General features: G+C 34.2%; 1 protein-coding gene and 1 pseudogene across 4 annotated transcripts in view; both read right to left on the reverse strand.

Annotated features, from left to right (window-relative positions):
• Nucleotides 1-4,360: 4,360 nt before the first annotated feature.
• Nucleotides 4,361-22,656, reverse strand: part of KTN1 (kinectin 1) — an 88,407-nt gene continuing 70,111 nt past the window's right edge. For 2 of the 4 annotated variants that reach the window (XM_015595971.2, XM_015595969.2), the window contains 11 exons: nucleotides 19,248-19,337; nucleotides 17,583-17,663; nucleotides 16,713-16,802; nucleotides 16,485-16,577; nucleotides 15,363-15,434; nucleotides 15,035-15,118; nucleotides 14,785-14,868; nucleotides 12,273-12,356; nucleotides 10,637-10,729; nucleotides 9,718-9,838; nucleotides 4,361-4,844 (listed from right to left, as the gene is read on the reverse strand). In XM_015595971.2, the coding sequence (XP_015451457.1) occupies nucleotides 4,840-4,844; nucleotides 9,718-9,838; nucleotides 10,637-10,729; nucleotides 12,273-12,356; nucleotides 14,785-14,868; nucleotides 15,035-15,118; nucleotides 15,363-15,434; nucleotides 16,485-16,577; nucleotides 16,713-16,802; nucleotides 17,583-17,663; nucleotides 19,248-19,337 (897 nt within the window). In that variant the 3' untranslated portion in view covers nucleotides 4,361-4,839. The remainder of the gene's footprint in view (nucleotides 4,845-9,717; nucleotides 9,839-10,636; nucleotides 10,730-12,272; nucleotides 12,357-14,784; nucleotides 14,869-15,034; nucleotides 15,119-15,362; nucleotides 15,435-16,484; nucleotides 16,578-16,712; nucleotides 16,803-17,582; nucleotides 17,664-19,247; nucleotides 19,338-22,656) is intronic. The other 2 variants (XM_015595972.2, XM_015595970.2) reach the window with 1 other exon arrangement.
• On the reverse strand, nucleotides 22,372-22,485 carry LOC112469804 (annotated as a pseudogene).

Below are 22,656 nucleotides of genomic sequence, written 5' to 3' on the forward strand. Positions count from 1 at the left end.
TCAAATTTGTGGTGTGAGAACTCCTTTTACTTTTTTTCTTAAATTGAAGTATAGCTGACAAACAATATTATATTAGTTTCAGGTGTACAACATAGGAATTGGACATTTATATAACTTACAAAATGATAGCACATATCTGTCTAGCACTTATCTGTCGCCATGCAGTTATTACAATATTACTGACTATATTCCGTGACTTACTTTACAACTGTTTGTACTTCTTAATGACCTTCACCTATTTCCCCCTTGCCCCTTGCCCCTTCTCTGGCAACCACCAGTTTTTTGTGTCTATGAGTCTGTTTCTCTTTTGTTTGTTCACTTGTTTCGTTTTTTAGATTACAGGTATAAGTTAAATTGTTTGGTATTTGTCTTTCTCTGTCTAACTTATTTCAATTAGCATGGTATCATCGAGGTCCACCAATGTTGTCACAAACGGTAAGCTTTCATTTTTTTATGGCTGAATAATATTTCATTGTATATCTTTTATACTTTTAAAATTTACTGTCTTTATCTCTATTGATATTCAATGTACTAGAAATTAAAACCAAGAAAAAATTTAAATGTTCATTTCTCAATTTTAAAGCACCAACACAATGAACACATTTTTGTGAAATATGTCAATTTCCAAAAAAAAAAGAAATGATCCAAAAAGATATAGTGAGAAGGCTGGTATTGCTTTACATGTTTGCAAACTTCTTTAATATCTGGCTTAATAGAAGATGGCTGGTTCTGCATTCCATGTTGTGATATGCTGTTTTGGTTGAAGTAGATGAAAAAAAATCTGGCCTCACAAAGGTATGTCTTAGAAACAGAGAAGTAGCCATTTCAGCTTGTGGATATCTTTTGATACTAGAACAAAACTCAAGTGGCAACTTCTTAGAGATTAATTGCAATGTGGAGTTTGTGACCCTATCAGTGAACTTTTTGCACTCTGATACATTAAAATCCTTTAGTTTACCTTGCTCTTTGAATCGATCTTTAACCCATGCACGATTCTGTAATATTGCGCATTGAAATACTGGTTCACTGAGTTATCCAGATATTCCAAACACTGATATTTCATTATACATACCAAAAAAAAGGGGGGGCGAATCACATTAACATCATTGATGTCATCAGAAAAGACATTAAATGAATCTGATGTTGTTTTTACTGAGTAGTGATGAAAATACAGTAACTACTGACAGTTTGGAGCCATTGTTTTGATTCTTGTTGAAACACCAAGCAGTTTTATCCATTTTGCTTTAGCACCGTCAGCGAAAAAGGCAAATAACATCTTAGAGTAGTTTAACCTTGCTGACTCTGGTACAGGGTCTTAGCGATGCCCAAGGCTCTGTGGACCGCACTCTGATAAACAGTGAAGTTGACCATCCTTTGTTAAGTACAATCAAGGGGAAATGAGAAGACACATTAACATCAGGAGCAAATGAAGGTAAAAAACCTATACATTAAGTTTTTAAATTGTAAGACTGCATAATTACGTGTGTGCGCGCACACACACACACACACACACGTATGAATCTGAATAAGTGAACTGAGCTCGAAACTTTGAGGATTGGAATCCCGGTTCCTTAGTAGCTGTGAGACCTTGGACAATCACCCTCCTTGTGCCTGAATTTCCTTAGCAATAAAATGGAGATGGTAATAAAAGCATTCCAATAAATTCTTGTGAGGATTAAATGAGTCAATTAAGGAAAGTGCTTAAAAAATGTCTAGCATGTGGTAAGTTGTATAACTGATGCTGTCTTATAGAATTCCACCAATGAATATGAAATGGCCCAATTTTTGAGGAAAACATAAATGACAAAAATTGCGTCAAGAAGAAACAGAAAATTCCATCGACCAGTTGGTAGAACAGCCAGGACTTGGTCTTGTTTTCCCAACCGTGGTCTTCAACCACCCTCTACAGCACCTCCCTCTTAAGCACATCGGGAGCAGATCCCATAGCTGTCCTGTAACTTTGGTTAATGTGTGTCCAGCCCAGCCCAGTCCCCCCAGTTCAGGCTTGACTACTAGCCTTAGTGGCAGCAACAAGGAGTATGTTCTCCAACTCCTCCTTTGCTCTCCCTTCTCTGGGGACCCAGATGATGAATGGGGTTAAAGGGAAAACACCTCTTTATACAACTGAGGGGTGTAAGTGCAGTCCTTTCCTGGTGGTCACTGCTTCTTTTATACATGCTATCTAGGGAAGATCCCATGAGTGGCAGGTACCCATATACAGTCTGTCCTAGGATGCAAGACACGTGGAAAATCTGGCCCTGGCTCAAATTCACTCTGGGAAATATGGCTACTGCCCACAGGTACACACTCCATTAGCTCTTGCTGCTGGGGTGAACACCTGCAAGGCACTCAAGCCTGGATGCTTTACACAACGTCACTGACCTCCAAGAAACTTACTAGTTTTGCCACACCAAACTGAAGGGTATAGCCTGCTTCACAGATATCCCCTCACTCCTCCCTTCCACATCTATTGTTTTGGGAAATCAACAAGTCTGCTCCCAACTACACTGGTCATTCTCCCCTCCCTGTAGGCTCTCCCCAATCTGAGTAATTTTCTTAGGGCTTCTTGACTCTATTGGCTGCAACAGTGGCAAGGGGAGCCACTAGAAACTGAGAACACATACTCTCTGTCACTTTTGATGCTCCCTTCCTCTACTAGCTATCTGTTTATAATACACTGGGGAAGGGTGGACAGTTGGGGATGGATGAGATAAGGCTAATGTGGCTTTTCATTAATCAGGGCAACTAACAACTGGAAATATTTAAACTAGTGGGGAAGTGGACTTGAGAGATCTCGCATGGAGCTATCTTGGCATACCTGAAGAATAAGTGAATGACAGTGTGATAAGCTTTTCCTCTGATTCTGGAGTAAGGAAGGACAAATTGATGCAAGTAACTGGAACACAATTTTTAATAATTTAATAACCATTAGCAACTACAACTGTCCCAAATTGGAACGGGTAATGTTGTAAACTTCCTGCCACGTCAGAGGCAAGAAGATGAATATGTATTTATTTGGTTGGGATTTTGAGGAAGGGGACACAAATTAATGAGATTGGACTGAGTCCTCAGAGATGCTTGCAATTTTTTTATTCCAACAGAAGGGGGTTGAAAAATAACAATTCTTCTGGGGAACTAAGCTCTGAAGGGAGAGAAGAATAGCAAGAAAATATTGTAAAATAGAAGGTGGAATTTGTTTTGTTTTTTTGTTTGTTTTTTTGTTTTCAAATGGCAGAGACTTAAGTATCTATATAGGCAACGGCAAAGAAAAGAGAGAGAAAGGATGTTGATGCAGTATCTGGCCTTTAGATCAATTTCCCAATAGTTTGAATGGTTTGCTGAAAGCATCCAGGTTACGGCCTGGGGAAGTCCAAATCCCCAGGTAGTCATCCCTGGCCATCAGCAAGCAGCCTCTTCACTTTATTATCTTGGAAATACTATTTGTTGCGTGTGATGTGAGTTGAAAGGGTTGGGAGGCAAACTTTAGCTAACCCTCAAGCTACAAAAATGAATTTCATCCATTCATTCCTTTAAATATTTGAGCACGATTAAGTGTCAGGAGCTTTCTCAAGCCTGGGGATAAAGCAAAGAACAAAAGAGATGATTCCTGCCCTCATGGTGCTTACTCTCCGGTAGGAGCCTAGGGAGTGACCAAATATATCTTGGAAGACTATAAATGTTATAGACGAATATAGGAAGGGGGATAGGGAGGCAGGAGGACACTGGATGATCAAGAAAGACCTGATGAAACAGGTGACATTTAAACAGATTTCAAGATGGTGAGGGAATAAGCCAAGACTAATATTTAAGAGAAGAGTTTTAAGTTAGAACACAGTGGAAAGGCCTCATTGTAGTAGCATGACTGAAAGAGCAAGGAGGCCACTGTATGGCCTAACAGGTACCTTAATACTCAATGGCATAAAATATTTGTCAGTTGTTATTTAGCATCTAAGGGCTCAGTGTTCAGCCAATTATTTAAAAAAAAAAAAAAAAAAATTTTCAATGACAAAAAAGATAGCACATGTAAACTGTGTAACACAGTACCTGACAAGGAAACTAAGTCAATTCTTATTTCTTAAAATATTAGTAATAAAAATAAAATAGCACTCCTCAACCCGAAGTGGGAGTGGTAAGTCTGAAACTCTAAATACTTGCCTCATCCTTTCTGTAAACCACAGCACTCTGGACAGAATTTACAATGCACAGAATCACAAAGACTCAGAACTCCAATTAGAGAAGTTACATAAATAACGATACCCTATCTTATTTGTCTAAAGGTTACAATTACTAATTGTGTTCTAAATTATGTTGATATATAGTGCTAATGAAATCTGTTCAAACTCAACGAAATTAAAACAAGTCTGAATAATAAGCATCCCTTTATTTGCTGACGCCATTACAAAAACTGATTACATTAGCAACAAAAAAGTGTTTTCTTGAGTTGAAGTCAGAGGCAGTTACTCCCCAAAATGTTAAGTAAAACAGTGTAGAACATCAGTATTAAAATGTTAAATTTTACATTGTCTTTACCACTTTTGATCTTCTGAACAATTTTATTGAGCAAAATAAGATAAAAGAGTACATGTTTATTTTATCTTCAGGAATGTAAAGGTCTAATTATTCAAACAGTTTTTATTATAAAACTAAACTCTGAAGGTGTCTACAGAGTTGGCTTTTTTTCTCTCTCTTTAAATCAGTAGTCTAACAAGGATTAGAAAAGACAAAACTCTGTTCAGTGTTTCTGACGAAGTAGAAAGGGTGAAAACATAAATAAGGCTTTAATTTGGCAAAATATAATACAATGCCTCCTGTTATCCTTGAATGGTTTCCCCAATTACTTCACTCTGTAAAAGATCAGAAAGGAAGAAATTCATTTCAAAACAAAGAAACAAAAAGGCAATCAGAAGATATTTGTCAAACACCAAACGTACATATTTCATTTGATCTAGCATGGCCCTTTCAACTAGGATCAAAGCAATTAATATTAATGATAACCAAAATCAAGAAAAAAAATCTCAGAATTCATAAAGGTTTTTTTTTTTAATGGCGATTTTAAAACATGTGAGCCAAAATCTCAGACCAAACTGAGAATAACATAGGGATTTTAAAATCCTATTTGAAACATTTACAAGAACAACATTGAGAATCCATTTTTATTAGTTCTACTCAAGAGAACTGTAAAGCTATGAAGGTGAATGAGTAGCACTGAAAAGAGACTGAAATTTACAACTCTCCATCCATGAATAAATAGCTTAAGTTTCGGAAAGAGATTTTCTGAGGTCATATGAAGCTTTCTAAGTCAGATAAAATGACTAAAGAATTTAAAATCCAAAGGATTTAACAAATGCAACATGTGAATTTTGACTGGATCCTGGTTTGGGAAAAATAAAAGATACTTTGGGTATAATTGGGGAAACTAATACTGGATGATATTACAGAACTACTGTTTCTTTTTTTGATGTGATAATGGTACTATGGATTTGTAAGAGAATGTCTTTGTTCTTAAAGATGCATACAAAAGTACTTAGGTATAAAATGTCCTACCTGAAAGTTATTTTCAAATAGTTTGACATCAACAAAATATGTACACACATACAGAGAGATGAAGCAGGTTAAGGGCATGTAATATACTATTCTTTCAACTTTTCTTTACGTGTGAAATTTTTCAAAATAAAAAGTTGAGGGGAAAAGAAGCAATTAGAAAGTTAAAAAGCAAAGGTATCACTGGCTATCATGTTCTTTAATTAAAACAAAATTAACAGCTGATCAGAAAGTCTACATAGCCCACTGGTACATTAAACTATGAAGTGCTATGTAAACACATTACCGAAAATAAAAACCTGATCTATATGACAAGTGTAAAGTGTAGAAAGAAAAGCTAGTTTTTATCTGAAACTTTAATTCTTAATACTTCAATAGCACTACAAAAGAACTTCTTTCTTCAGAAACAAGAGAACTGCATCATAAAAGAATCTATTTGTAAAAGGGAATAGAGAGAACACATACATACAAAACACATAGACGAAACTTCACCTCAATTTTTTTTGGATAACATCGAGAGCCTCTCCAATTCACTACTGATAAACCAAATACCAAGTCGCAATTGACTGAAAAAACTATAAAAGGCTGGCAACAAAGGATCAGACAGAATGGGTGAAAAAGAAAGCAGTGGCAAAAAAGCACCTGAATTAGGAAAAAGAAAAGTGCCGATTAAGAGCAAAGACCCTGGGCCCAGACCACCTTGATTTAAATCTCAGCTCACCTAGTTAAGAGCTGTGTGACCTCGGCAAGTTACAGAACCTCTTACAGTCTGTTGCAAAATGGGAATTAAAATATTAATAATAATACCACCTACCTACTGTACTGGGTTGTTGTGACGATTAAATAAATGGTAGTGGCTACATGTTAGAAGCGTGCTGATGCTTAGAAGCATCATCATGAAGTGTCAGCTATTAAAACTGTCATCCTCTCTCCAAAGGATTCCACAAACTGGTTATCTTCTCAATGTCTGTGTCCCCAAAATTCATATGCTGAGATTCTAACCCCCAGTGTAATGGTACTTGGAAGTGGGGCCTTTCGAAGACTCCACTGTCATGAATGGGATTACTGCCCTTACAAAATGGACCCCAGACACCTCCCTTGCTCCTTCTGCCATGTGAAAACACAGCAAGAAGGTGGCCACCTTTAAACCAGGAAGGTTTCACCAGAATCTTCTGGTGTCTTCATCTTTTACTCCCCAGCCTGCAGAACTGTGAGAAATAAATTGCTGTTTAAGCCACCCAGTCTATGGGATTTTTGTGATAGGGGGCCCAAAGAGACTAAGATGCTGGGATGAGAAAGTTTTCTGACATTGTCAGATATACACTTAAGTAGGCAAATTTGAAACATAAGGAAAAGGAGATATCTAGGAACAAAAAAAAGTATACTATAAAAACTGGTACTGCCAGTCTAAAGCTACAACAAATTATCTTAATTAAAAATAAAAAGTGGGGAAAATTACAGCCTTTTTTTTGGCGGGGGGGTGGGGCGCGGGCAGAGAGGTATAGGAGATGGTTAAGAAAAGGTTAAGGTTTTACAAACTGAGGATATAAGATAAATACACCTGCCCCTAACAGTTCACAGAAATGCTAAGTACTGTGAGTACTATGTATTAGGATTTAGAAAACTAAATTACTATAGATCCCTTCTTTCATTTTTGTCTTTTAAAGATAGTGTTTCCCTTACCGAATATGTATAGCATTACCTTAAACAATTCCTATGTTTTTACAGTATATACTAAAAAGAAGTTTCTTGACATCAGATTTTAACCTATTACCTATATTCTGATGATTAAAAAAATTATATTTACAACTTAATTATCTAGTCATAGTTTTAGAAGAGTTCACATGAGGAAGACTATACTGAGCAAAAATGATAGCTAAAGTTAAAAACCTGAAGGTAACAAACATTTAATGAAGAGCTATGGGAACCAAGGGATCTATCTGTAAGGAGGGGTTAGCATTGTCAATGCTGAGTAAAAACTATGGAAGGAGAGTTCTTAAGAGACCAGCAGACTTCTATCTTCATACAATCCATTCTATCCTGATGCTCAACCACCCTTTCACTTGCCAAATTTGGACTTCTGTTCATCAGCTAACAAAGAATGCGGAGTTATCACTTATGGAAGATACCTGCCAAATGACAGTTCAGTTTTAGCTGTGTTGCCAGAGTATTTTTTTTATTTAACAAATTACTACAATTTTGTAAGTTAGGGGGGAAATCTGAGAAATAAAAGTGTTATTACTAATGAATGTACAAGCGTCAAATTTAATATGCTTAAAGCAAATGTGGAAACAGGCAAGCCAAAGATGGTTCACAAGACTTAGTATCAGCAGCCCATGTGTTTGGGAGAAAAAAAATATTAAAGAACACCTTTGAAATGCTGGAGAGGTACTATTAACGAGGTCTAAAGGCAAAGAGTAATAGGAGATCATATAATTTTTTAAGCTCTCAGAAACGAAGCCTTTCCCTTATAACACAAAGGCCTATGGACTGACCAGCATATGTAGCTTATTTCATAACTATTTTCAATATCCTAGATGCAAAAGAAGGGCACGTATTTGATTTAGCAATTAGTAAATCAATATTTCACTGGAAATGGCAGGTAGAGAAGCCATTCTAGAGTAGATGAAGAAGTTAATAGCAAGTAAGACGTAGATATTGTGAGAATAGTTTAAGAACCTTTGTTAAACAGTGAAGTAAGAAAAATAATGTGGTAACCTAAAGGAAGTACATGGTTAAAATAAGACTTTGAAAAAATAAAATCTGAGCATGTTTTTAATTCTGAACAGAAGGAGCATGTGGAGAGAAGAGAGTTAGGCTAAAGATATGGAAAGGAGAGTTTCAGTGTGAAGCAGGAAGCACGGTTACTTCCTAATTTGGGGAAGGGGGTAATGTGGCAGAAGTATAACTCTAGACAATTGAAAAGTCAGCTTATTAAGGCTGAAAGAATAAAGTATAATTACTTTTTTGCTGACAAGTTAAAAAAATGAGCTGGGTTTATTTGGAAAGTCTTCTTAGAGGTAACTGATCTGAAAGAACATTTTAAAGGACACCATATGCTAAGGCAGGAAGGCAAAAGGACAATCATTCTGTAAAAGTGAAATGGAATGCCTCTGTGATCAAAATGGTGGTCCATCCTAACTTTTCCATGACACATAACCTATTCTGAGGCCTCTGCATAGCCTTAAGAGTCTTAAGTTTGGGTTCTGAAAGAACAAGTCACTCTACTGATCTCCAGGATACCATGGTTATTTTAAAACAGCTTCAGTGTGTATTGAATATCTTAATTATCCAAGACAGTGTGATTTAAGTCATTCTTAAAACAAGTAAAACCCAAGAATCAACCAACCAATTAATCTGTATTCAGCAGCTGAAATACAAGTCATTTAAAAAATATTTTTATATTCTATAAAATTTATTTTTAATCATAACTGACACTATTATATTAGTTTCGGGTGTACAACACAGTGTTTCAACATTTATATACTTTACAAAGTAATCTACTAACCATCTGTCACCATAGTTATTACAATATTACTGACTCTATTCTCTATGCTGTGCACTACATCCCTAAAAGTCATTTTTAAATGCCAACAAATCTAAGCTTTCCCAAGTAATATGGGCAATAAAATTCTGGTTAATGATGAGTATATTTATCTTCCATTAAGACTGTCACTTTAGAAGTTAAAAAATGCATTTGATTACTTATAAGCAGACCAATAAAACCCAGCTTCCAATTTAAAGAAACTGTGATGACTTGATTTTCAGTTCAGCATCTTAACTCAGTAAAAACATCAGTCACTTTATTTAACAAAGTCACTTTAAAAATCACACAGATACTTTATTAGAACTAAGATCAGGATAAACTAAAGAAGCAGTTGCAGACATTATGCCAATAAAGAAAACCTAAGCAACTGTTTTATATAAAGGTCAATGAAGGCAGAGAAAAAGGGTTTTTTCCCCCTCCAAGCTCCAAGACCAAAATATGTACAAGATGGAAATAAAACTCCAAGAAAGCTAAAGCTGTCGTCTGGTGATTCTGAAAGAGATAAAGAAGGACTATTTCCACTAGAGCAATGACAGCTTCTGTATTTATGGTAAACACACACTACCAGACATTTGCATGTACACATTATGTCAATTACCCACAGACAGTAACACTTGAGTTATTCTTACCTAAGACCTGGTAGTGTTCTTTCTCTTTTGTGAGTTGTTGGTTTACTGCCTGAAGCAACTGCTGTAACTGTGTTACAGTCTGATTTAGACTTACAGACATTGTCTCCTTCTCAGAAGATTCCTAAAAAGAAGATGGAAGTAATGAAAAACTCGAAACACAATGAAAGGCCATTTGCAACCAAAACCTGAAAATATTTTATTGTCGTTTTAAATACAAACATGAAAAATTTGAAAAATGATATAAAAATCAATAATAAAAACCATAGAGAAATGGTGTTTGCTACCTGTAAGTGCAAATTAATTTGCACCAAAGTTGTGTCATAAATGTTGTCACTGGGCCACAAAGGGAAAAACTGTAATCTATGAATATCAGATATAAATCCATTTCTTTAAGAAAAAAATATGCGGGGCACCAAAGGAGAGCACATTCATAACAGTAAAAATAACAGTAAACATATACTGAGCTCTTTCTAAGTGCTAAGCACTGTTCTAACTGTTTTATATAGTAACTCATTCGTTTCAACAATTTTACAAGATGAGTACATTGCCATTTACAAATGGGGCAACTAAAGCATAAAGAGGAATCTGCCCAGTCACACAGCTACTAAGTATCAGGGCCAGGATTCTAAGGAAGGCAGTCTAACAGTCTATATACTCTTGAGTAGTATGCCACAACACTTCCCAACACAAATCTTAAAATTACTGTATTATCTCACTAAGCTAAAGTGAAAATAAACATTAATAAAAACACTACATTTCAGAGACAGGCTATCTCAAGAAAAAGATGAATGCAACACAACTGATAGAAAAAAATTTACAAAGGCATTTTTTAAGTCAGAGATGGATCTTGCATGTTTTATTCTTTACAAAGTTTATAAGACAATTAGCCCAAAGATTTGAGGTTAAAGAAAATGCATACCATTTCTGAGGAAACATCACTATTTTCAATAACAGTAGTATCTCCAGCAGCTTTTACTATTTTTGACTGGATAAGATCCAGTGACTGTTGAGCCTGTAAGGAAAGACACATGGTAGCCTCCAAATATTACAATTGACAAATATATAAAAGAAAAAGAGTGATTTTCTTACATATTTTGTACAAGATTAAAGCTTCTCTAAAAATACTATGTAAAGTTAACCTATTTAGTTTTTGCTCCAAAATGAACACAGCTTCCTCTCCCACCAGATGGTAAAAACATATGGCTCACTGTTTTGGGAAGTTCAAACAATACACAGTTGATATTTAGGTTCACATTAGTCTAGATGAGGGGTCAGCCAAGTCTGGCCACAGCCTGTTTTTGAACAGCTCACAAGAATGGTTTTTACATTCCTGTAAAGGGTTATGTTAAACAAACAAAGAAGAGTATGTGAGAGAAACCATATGTGGGCCATAAATCCTAAATAGTTTGTGGTTTTGCTGACCCTTGGTTTAGATCTCTCTTCTGTGCATATGGGCAAAGAGTAAATTGGCAGAAAGTTTTATATAAGTGGTCTTTTAACATACACGCTGTTTTATACTTCCTTGTTTTACAAAGTATTTTGTTAACCTTTCTCATGTCAATAAATATTTTTGTGCATTTCCAATCAGATGTTGCACACTATTCCTATTACAGATATGGGGCAGCTCACTGTAACCTATGGTTGCTATTTTAGCCATCATAAATAACATGGCATATCTATTATCTTTGAGCACCTCTTTAATATTCTTAAAGTACCTTCTGAGAAACTAATTGTGAAGCTAAAATTGCAAACTATATATTTTGATCAGAGGTCAAAAATTAACATCACTTATCAAAGTAAATTATATTGCTCAACCTTGATCATATATCTACTTTTGGGCTCTAAAATGAACTTCTTAAGTTCCTATTTTATCTACTGGTACAATAACACCAAAATTAACTGGAAGTAATTCTAGATTCCTAGACTTCTGGATAACAATTATAAACTATAATCATATAGAACCAACAAAATATTTCTTTCAATTTCTGAAAAAGTAACATGTTTGTCTAATAACTATCTCTCTCATAAACACAATCATAGCTCTAAAAAGTAGCAATAAGAATATGTGAATGACACTATTGAATATATTTCAGAATTATAAATAACTTATCAACCTAATGCAAAAAATAGAAACTGTAATCCTAAAAATCACCTATTAAGAAAAATGATTTCTACAGAGAACTAAATGAAAGGAACACATTTCTGAAACATCAGAGGTCTATACATCTTTTAGGTCCATTAAAGATAAATGACTACATATGCAAATCCCAATAAAAATATATATGGATGCCACCAAATTTTTAAAAAATAACTTCAATTAAAAGTTTAATCTATACTTTATAAAACAGTTAATTATACAAATGTGATAAAATGATAAAGCAAATTAAGAATGGAAAAACCCAGAAGTTCAGTTCCAAAAACTAACAGCTTAAATTTATAAACAATTAATATAATGATGAAAAAGAATAAATCCAGAATTAGCAATATGTCTGCTTAAGATTCAAGGACTAATATAGCATGATGATATGGCACCTTCTGCACAAGCAGTACCTTACCTTATGCAAGTCACCAGCTACCTTCTGTCTTTCACTTTGTTCAGTTCGAAGTTTTGTGAGTGTTTCATTTAATTGTGTTTTTAACTGTAAAAATAAAAGACCACCACGATTAACTTAATTTGCAACCTTCTTTGATTATGCTGAAACCTCTAGGACTGAAGAATGAATGAGAAAGAATAGGATCTCTAACAGTTATTATGCACAGTGGATTAGCCAATATATTGCATGAGATGTATAGAAAAGCTAATAAGCAGTGGAGGTTCCCATCTGTAAAGCTGAACATCAGAAAAGCTATAGAATCAAACCAGAGTTTAGAGTAGAAAGCTGGGAATATAAAAACAAAACCATCAAATTCCTGTAAAGCACCTTTTACTATTCATAAAGTAGTTTGTTCATATTTAAATTCTTCCAAATTAAAAGGCAAGTAGTCAGAAATTTTACTAGTTTTTAAAGGCAGTCCTGATCTATACAATTCAGTTAAGAAGAGTCAATTATACAATATTTTAAAAGACAGTGAACAGAAGGTTACAAATCCGGTAAAATGAAAATGTCAAAAATTTAAATTCTGATCTTCATTTAAGATGTCACTGAAGAGATCAGTGCAAGGTCACACTGGCCTAATTATACCAACAAGAAATGTCTTAAGATGACACTTCTCAATAACCAACTTGTCAAAAACAGTAATACAGCTCTATAAAACTCTAGTGCTAATATATAATGCCTCTTCTCTTGATAACTGTTCCACGTAAATACAAATAAGGGATATGGACTACACTGACAAAATATAATTTTCTTATTAAATTCATCAAGTTAATTGATTCAGCCTCCCACCCACTGGCATGACACTCCAAAGAGTTCTGGAGGCCTCAAAGAGGGTAATATAAGATACTGAGATTTCAAACTGGAGGGAGAATTACTGGAGGACATTCCACCTGGAAATTTTATTTTTGGAACTTTAAAAACCCAAACGCTTCAGTTTTTGCTCCTATACTTAACTCTGATATAATAGATGGGAGAGGTTATTCCTTTGGCCTAAAAACAATGTATGTACAAGTGAACAAAACTATTTTATCTTAAACTATGGCAACAGTTTTCTTGAGCAAACAAAGAAACAGAAAAACTCAAAGATTACAAACTCAAGGCATGCACACGTGCATACACACACACACATGCACAGAAACAAACAAACAAATAAAAAACATTCAAAAATGGCCTCTTGACAGAAAGGACAAAAAATACAAAGAGAGCATCAGGCTAAAGGCTCAAGCAGAATCTTATGGGTTTGATGCCACTGTTGGAGTTAGCCACCAAGCACCAAAGTTAAAAGTAGTATCTCCCAAGTATAGTTAGAAATTTTAAAAAACACATTATGGAGTAAGTTTTATAGCTGTGGCATAGCACAGTCCTTATCTGTGCAATGTATAACAAACACAGGTAGAACACAAGTCTTACACTGTAGTGAGAATGATTCAATTAAAGAAAAGTGAAGATAAATAAAACAAAAATTTTATTTCAAAAATAAAGAGGGGAATGTGGGTGGGCTCTATATGCACATTGCATAGAGCCCTACTTCGAAAGTTGATTCCCATAAATCACTGCCATAATACAGAAGACCAACCACAAATAAACAAATTAAGATGTTTTCTTTGGTACAAATAGCAAAAATTCCAAACTGGGCAAGGTTAACTTGGAGTAAGGAGAAAACTTACTATGATCTTCCCAGAGCTTAACCAGGTACTTCTTAAAAATCTAATCATGTGCTATAACAATTTTTAAGTCACAGAAAGACATAATGATTGTTTTTTGAAACATACTACAAGATAGTCATATTTATCTTAACGATAAGTCTGTCACAATCAATGCAAATTTCCAAAAACTTTAAGAATGAGAATACAGAGTACTCTATTTTTTATAAGACATTTAGCTAACTTTAGTTATCTTTAAGTCTACAGTTTTATGATTACTATACTCTAAGGGATATGTTGATGATAAAGAATTTCACAAGCTTTTTGTTACCTATAATCTATAGAAAGATGAGGTAAAAAATAAGAGGTTAGACTGGATTACTGCCCTTGAATGAAGAGTGTGCATCTTCAACCTTTAATAATCTCCTTTCGGGTTAAAAAATAAGAGATCTAGTTAACTACAGTAACTCTGAAAAGAGAATTTTCACAGTTCAGCCAATCTTTACCTATTTGTCTCATTTCTTTATTCACTGAAAATAATGCTGTTCAAGAAATTAGGTTTTATAAAACATGGAAAATTCTTTTTGAAAAAGAGTTGCAAGCCACCATACCACTGTTAGGAGCTAAGGAAAGAAGAATCATCTTAGAAGTCAAGAAAAGAAAGATCATCTTAGGACTCATCAGAATATGAAGAGTAACTTAAATTTACAAAAACGCCAAGCTAAAGATGTTGTTAGCAAGGAGAAAAAGTTTGGATGGTTTCTCCACATGTCAACACGAGTGTTTTCAGAGCCTACTTGATAACCAGTGGAGAACGAGCTTCTTACCAAATTTAGCTCTTCATTCTGTCTTACTGCTTCAGAATATGAATCATCAAGTTTTTTCTGCAATTCAGTCAACAGATCTTTCAGCTGCAATGAAGTTTAGAGTTTAAGATTGATCTCCTTATGATAGCCCATGTTATGTATGCTACTTGGAAGCTCTGCCACAAACAACTTACACTGAAATACTGTATCATTCTGTTATAAATTTAATCTAAATTGAAAAGCAAGGTTGAAAAAATTCTACTGTAAGTACCTCTCTGACTTCTGTGACATAGGTAGATCGTTCAATTTCTGCCTTCTCTAGTTCCATTTCCAAATGCTCTCGTTCTCGTCTCAACTAGCAATGCAACAAAGAAGAAAAAGTTAACACATTTAAGATTTCCTTGCATGATGCTTCCTCACAAGAGAGTTTATGACACATATAACTACAAAACTATTTTCTTCTCAAACACTACCCATGATATTCTTAAATGCATACCTGCATCAGTAGATTAAAGAAATCTTAAAACACAGATCTTAAGATAACCCTTAATGCTAAAAATGAGTCCATAGTTTATAAGTCAAACAATGAAATAACATACATTTTCAATATCTTTATTTTCTTTTCTTAATCGCTCTAGCTCTTGTTCCGAAGATGTGAATGACAACTGCATCTGAAATGTGAAACAATTATATAACCAAGTAAACCATCCAGGATATAGAGGCTTCTAAGCCTATGATCTAGAACCGTAATCACTTAGACACATCAAAGTTTTTGAAATGCATCTCATTTAAAGCCATACTGAATTTTAAAAGACCTTAAAAATGAGAGCATCACATTTAACTTGATTTAAATTGTGGCCAAAATCCATCCCATTTGCATGATATTCTATTAGGCCCAGCTAAAAGCACTTAATATTTTCAACAATTAACTGATAACTGGCTGTATTTAATCACCAAATCCATTTTCATAGAATACCATCAGCAACCCTAAATTCTGCACGGTTGGTGCCAGAAAACAAGTGAACAACAGATGACACTTTTTACCATGCCCAAGTAAATGGGAGAAAAAATAAGACTGCATAATAACATTCAGGTTCCATGAAGAGTAGAAGGACTCACTAACTTTTTCTTGAATACTCTATCATGGATCACAATACAATATTTTAAAACTCATTCTAAACCACAAAATTCTTTATGTCATGTTATCGCATAGTACTTCCGTAATGTTCACAGCACTTTGCATTTTTTATCATTACCTTTTAGTGACACTCTCAACCAGTGAGTCTCAATCTTGAGTGGGAATCAGAATCACTTGGGGGGACCTCTTTAAAACAGTGGTCCCCAACCTTTTTTCACTAGGAACCAGTGCTCTTATGAGAATCTAATGCCTGATGATCTGAGGTGGAGCTGAGGTATTGATGCTAGTGCTAGGGATAGGCTGTAAATACATATGAAGCTTCGCTCACTCACCCGCCACTCACACCCTGCTGCACGGTCCGGTTCCTAAGAGGCCATGGACCTAAACTGGTCTGAGACCCAGGGGGTTGGGGACCCCTGCTTTAAAACACAGGTTGCTAGCCCCACTGAGTTTCAGATTCAGTAAGTTTTACATGAGGCCCAAAAACACGCATTTCTAACAAGTGCCCAGGTAATGCTGATGCTGCTTGCTCCAGTGCCCACTCTTTGAGAACCACTGTGCTAAGTTCTTCTTTTTTAAATACCTGTTTAATAGTCTTTTGTGATTCATCGACCTTAACTTTCCATTTATTTTCTTCTTGTTCCACACTTCTCTGTAGCTTCTGTAAAATTCCTTCCTATGGACAAAAGTACAGCTGTATTTAAAAAATTGATGTTCTAATGCCAAAAAAAAAAAAACTACTTAAGCCACAAAGGAATAAGTTAATAATTTAAAAATGAAACCAAAATGTAGATTAAAAATCATTTCCTACTGTTTCTGCAAGGACGGACTTATATTTTTCACACTCCAGCTGTAACAATGTGTGCATTTCATCAGCTTCTTTTAATTTGTGCTCTAGAACCTGCAAAGAATGAAATAAAGAAAAATTCTCTAGTTTTACCAGTAAGTTTTGTGCTTCAAATCTGTTTCAGTACTTACTGGTATATCATGACAGTTTCTGCTTTATAATGAAACACTACATTTCAACCTTCTTAAGGGGCAATGAAGTTCAATGGCCTTTTGGTCATTGGGTGCTTGCTAATAACACTCTCTGAGTCTGCTCACTACAAAATATGTTACACAATTTTATAATAAATAGGCTTGTTACTCTTTAGCAGGATGGTAAAATCAAAGCAGATCCACATGTGAAGTAAGGTCACAATGCCTATGCTACACACATGGGAAGGGGGTTTTAACATGCCACTTGATATACAAAGAAAAGTTAATCTCCCAAATTTCAGTAGTCAATGATAAAAACACAGCTAGGTTCTGAACACTCCTACTAATGTATTTGGGGATATTTTAGCAAACCAGTCAGATTCCCCCTACCTCAACTGACCTTTACTTTTTAAACTCAAGCAAAAAAGAGAGTAAGAAATAGTTATATATTGTTTTAGAAATGACTGATATACAGGGTTAAAGAAATGGCAAACATTAACTCTGTATACATATCAAATGCAACAAAGACTTACAGCATTTCAACCAAAATATACACAAAATGAAATCACCTTCTTATATTTTCTCAATCATTAGTCTACTCAAATATATCCTTTATCTTTCCCTGGTTCAAAAAGACAAAGTCTGATTCACATCTTTTTTCCATATCTGGTTAAAATATAGATACTTCACTTCTTAAACTAACCTTAACCTCCTCTGAACCTGAAGTTTCAGTCACACATTCTTTTGCCTTCTTTTCAAATCCACGTAACCATTCGCTGTAACTCTGTAAAAAAGTAAAAATAACCAATTTCCAAAAATATCTAAATGAAATAGGTGAAAAAAATTTAAATAACCAAATTATATGGTTATAAAAAGGACATAAATAGAAAAACGCTACCCCTATGGAAATTTCAAGGAAGAATATAAGTTATATACACTGTACATACCCCAGCCATGTAAATAAAACACTAAAAATATACTTATGTACTACCATCAAAATTAAATCTTATTTACCCAGACCAAGGATATTTGTAAATGAATTCTGAATTGATAGTTAGAAGATCTGGGCTAAAATCCAGCCTCTCCTACTTACCAGAGCCAGAACTAATATATTTGATCTTTAAAACACAGAAAACCTAGAATGAATAATTTTCCAAAACTTTTTTTCAGGTAAACCATTTCCTGAACTAAGTATTCTGAGTTCATAAACTAAAAGTTTCAGAGGATATCAAACTCTATGAAGGTACTCCAGTAATTCTGAAAATACTTCAAAATAAATATGTATCATGAAGAGCTTTTAAAGTCACAATGGGAAATGATAAGAACACGCAAACATTTACTGTTTAAACCAAGAAAAACTGAATTTGTCCTGACAGGTTAGCTGATGCAAACAGAAATCATTATTGTAAATTATTCTACATTTTTAATGTTTCTTATCTGAATTTTAAACTCTGATAGGGTGTTTATTAACTTGTTATATACTTTAAATCAACTTTACTCTTATTCTTCTTTCAAGTCCTTGGTTTAGTTTCATACAAGAAAAAAGAACACAAAATTTTTATTAACTGTTCTAATTTAAAGCTTTATTTATATGGCTGAAGCAGGATTTTCTATACTCTATCAAATAAAAATTTGATAGAGTATAGAAAAAAACAAAAAAACTGGTGCTGAAATCACCTCATAGTACAAAATCATCTCATAGTATAATATACCCCATTGCGAAAATTAGTCAAAAAAGACTTTTACGAAAAATTGCACTCTCACATTATAAATCTGAACCAAGATTAAATGAATACTACTAAAATCCTACTTAGCTTTAAATACTGGGATTCAATATAAATTAGTCAGCTGAAAACCTAATTTAGTTTTTTAAAGTCTGCTGTAAACCTCCCTCCAGGTCATATAATTTAGATCACTCCTATGCTGACTTGCTTAGCAAAAAAGCAATAGGAAACAGAATTTAATTCATGTATAAAAGCCCTTTTGTATCTACTGACTTGATATCTTATATTATCTTTTCATAATATTATTATCACTTTATTATCTCAAGGTAAATAGCTTACTATCATTCTTATCTTTAAAACCTAAACAGCTAGACCCTACCTATGTAGCACACAGGAAGTTTATTATGTTTCTTAAATACAGACTACATGTAGAAATATATTCAACTTTCAACAAGTGGATGAACAAAAGCCAAATATCACCACCCATGTCTTATGGTGATTTACACTCTAGGTTAAAAATAGAAAGGAATAAGAACTGGTGCACTACTGAAACCAAGTACAGAGTGCAAATGCTGCTTATTCACAACTTCCCTGAATAATGATAAATATATGTCATGTTTTAAAAAATAATAAATAAATCTTACCAAATTAGAAGGGACAGACACCTTTGGAAATAATTTTTTGAGAACTTCCTTAGCCTCCAACTCAACAGTTTCCACATGTTGTTGTCTTTCCTAAAGCAGAAGATGAACCAAATCAAACTTACGAGATTACAGAATTAAAAAAAAAAAAAAAAAGTCTATGGTCTTTTAAGCTCTAAGGGAGGAAAAAGTCATAGTATTTTAAAAATTCATCTTGATACTGACAAATGTTAAAACTTCCCATTTTAAAATGTCAAAATGCTTCCAAAGAAAAAATCTGCAAAATCTCTAAAGCATCCTAAATAACAAATAATGTTTTACATTAATCAAGCCAAAACAATATGTGACAGTATGGACATTTCTTTGCCATCCATTAGAAATCAAGTGATTTGCCCCTCCAGAGACAATTCAAAAACGAACAAATGAAACGAAACACTCAAAAAAACAAAATACGCTTCCTGCAGTTAAAACTTTAAACTACATGCACAAAAAAACAAGAAACAATTTCTATAGCTGAAACAAACTACATACAAAAAGCAACATAATTGAGGCTTATTGGTTGGCAAATTTCTCTACAAAAAATGCATCACTGATAGACTATAATGCCAAGGGATTAAAATGGTAACTTTCATATTTCCAGCTTTAAGGTTAGGTAAAACTACTTATGCTAAAAAAAGCAAAAACAAAAAAAGACAAAATTTGATGGGTGGTACATATGAGAAAAAGAGAAAGAGGAAAACTGATGGCATATTACTTCACCAATGCTAAGCATCAAGAAGATTAATTCTGGCACTTGTGTATGGACTCTGTCGGCTGTAAATTTAAAGTTAAGTATTACATATACATGTCTAAATTTAGTGATTTTAAATCCAAGTCTAATGGATATCAATTATTAACTCAAAACCATGGTTTGTCAAAATTAGGGTAATGACTTCATCACATGCAAAATAAAAATCTAATATTCAAACTATCTCTACAGGATAAAAAACTGACACCTATAAAAATGCACATCTAAACCAAGCCAAGAAAATCATCTCAAAACACTTGTGAAGTTCAACAGGTGATGAGAAGGCAAGCAAGGTAGCAAGATCTCAGCCCTATCTTTCCCCCACCGTTTAAATGTGCTCTTTGAAATCTATTACAGATTTAAGATGCACACACTTCAATTTAAGAAAACCTAATAACATGAAAAGCTAAAGTTACTCAATAAAAAGCTAGAGATTAAGCACATTCTATACACACAAACGGCTGTGACTTTATTCAGGATTAGTGGATTTTAAAAATAGATGTTTTAATGAAGTATTTTCAATAATTCAGTAAAGTCTATTTTCCAGGAATACACTCACCTAACTGCATAAAATAAGGTATACTCATCAAGGAAAAATGTTTAACTGCCAATTCAGACAATTAAGAGCTCATTTTTATCACCTTACCACAGAAATGGTAGAGCAATCTATAAAGAAAATCTGTTAGGAAAAGAGACATTGTGGAACAGAAGTTTTTTTAAACTTCCCAAGGAAAAAAGAATCTAAAGGAAAGAAATGTCCTAACTTTTAACCAAAAGGGACTTCTAAAGAAGAGAAGTTACTTTTAGTCTGTACTTAAGAGTTTTAGCTAAAAAGTTTTCATTTGACATAGTAACTTGGTTGTGGATAGCAATTTCTATCCCACTTAACACCTGGAAAAGCTCCAATATTGAAAATTGCATTATTATAATTTCCTTACTTTCTCTAAATGTAATATATATAAAGTATCTTTCATGTGCACATGGTCATTTATAGTAGCTTTTCAAGAATATTTACTCCTTACAACACAACTTGTGGTCCTGCAGCAATTGTTATCACTTTACACCTATGCTGAGGCCTACCTAGATTCCATTAAAATAAAGACTAAATTCTATTCTCTATAGATTATTAGATATGCAAGAAGCCACCATGCACTTGGTGATGAGTTCTGAAATATGGATAAATTCTTATACTCATAACCAAGCACATGATGAAACATGGATAAATTCTAGCTCTTTTAGAATCATAATATGCAAGAATGCCTATCACAGGTGGCATACAACTTCTTGCAGGAATGGCATATTAAGAGATTAGTACTTCCTAGATAACCAGCCTCTTTAACAAAATAAAAGCTAAAAGGTAGCTTTTAACAGTGAAAAACGAAGTTTAAAAAAAACCAGGAACTATGCCAGAAATCCACTGCTGACAGAACTGACTGCAACCAATCACAATGAAACAATAATGTCCTATCTGGCCTAGATTTCTCTGGTCCCAATATCTGCCAGCTGTCTCAAGTTTAGGTTTTAGTGAAAATTAGGGCCAGATGAATAAATATATAAGTAAATTTCCATTACCCTAAAGGAAATGTAACTACAAACATATACTTAATTTAAAAATTTAAAAACTCTACTAAAAAAAAGTACTTGAAATGTCACTAAGACTTGCATTTAAAATTAAACAGGTTACCTTGGCAAACAAAGTACTTATAGAATGATAAAATGAATCACATAAATAATAAACTTTATTAACCCATCTGTAAAACTCAATGCTCCTGTTCCACATTTATTCTTGGTAGGAATTTTCAAAATGCTTGACTAAACTGGCACATTCGTTTCTCTCAATCTTTAAAAACAACTTATTTATAATTACTAGAAATCTTCAAACCCATGGAACGTGAGCTCAGAATATCCTTTACCACATTGAAGGCCGGGAAATATGTTTCTGGAATTCTTTACATACTCTGGTCAAGAGAATTATCCCTTATTTTAACATTCCATAGTAAATATGCATCATTATTGTCCAGCCACTTCAAAACCTAAAGTTTATTTTAATTCCACTTCTACGGAACCAGTCTCAAGAACATACTCAGAAGTGATCCCTTCCCTGTACTTCTTAACCCATTTCTCATTTGCCCCGAGAATAATCGCCAGTAGTGCTGGCAGCTGTAGCATTTACCTCAAGATAACTTGCAGATTACAGTCCTAACCAAACCCTCGAAGTTGCCACGAAATATCTCACTTTTTAAAATTATTTTTGCATCATTCTAGTGTATTAGTAGTCTTTGTAAACAAATGACAATTCTATTTATAGTATTGGTTTATTTTTATTATTATTATTACTTATGCCTACAGCACCTGGTCTTCCTAGGTGGTCTCCCATCCAAGTACTAACCAGGCCTGACCCTGTTTAGCTTCCGAGATCAGATCGGGCTTGTTCAGGGTGGCCTGGCGGCAGACCATGGACCGTGGCTCCACTGGGGCGTGAACCCAGGAACTTCTGTGTGTAAGGCAGACATGCTAACCACTACACTATGGAACCACGTCCTTATAGTATTGTTTTTAGTAATGGTATTTCTATTCACAAAACACAGTAATTCGCGATAGCTGAAAGTATCAAATCTTAGAAAA

This window comes from Pteropus alecto, unplaced genomic scaffold, assembly GCF_000325575.1.
Source record: "Pteropus alecto unplaced genomic scaffold, ASM32557v1 scaffold86, whole genome shotgun sequence".
In the NCBI taxonomy this organism is placed as follows: Eukaryota; Metazoa; Chordata; class Mammalia; order Chiroptera; family Pteropodidae; genus Pteropus; species Pteropus alecto.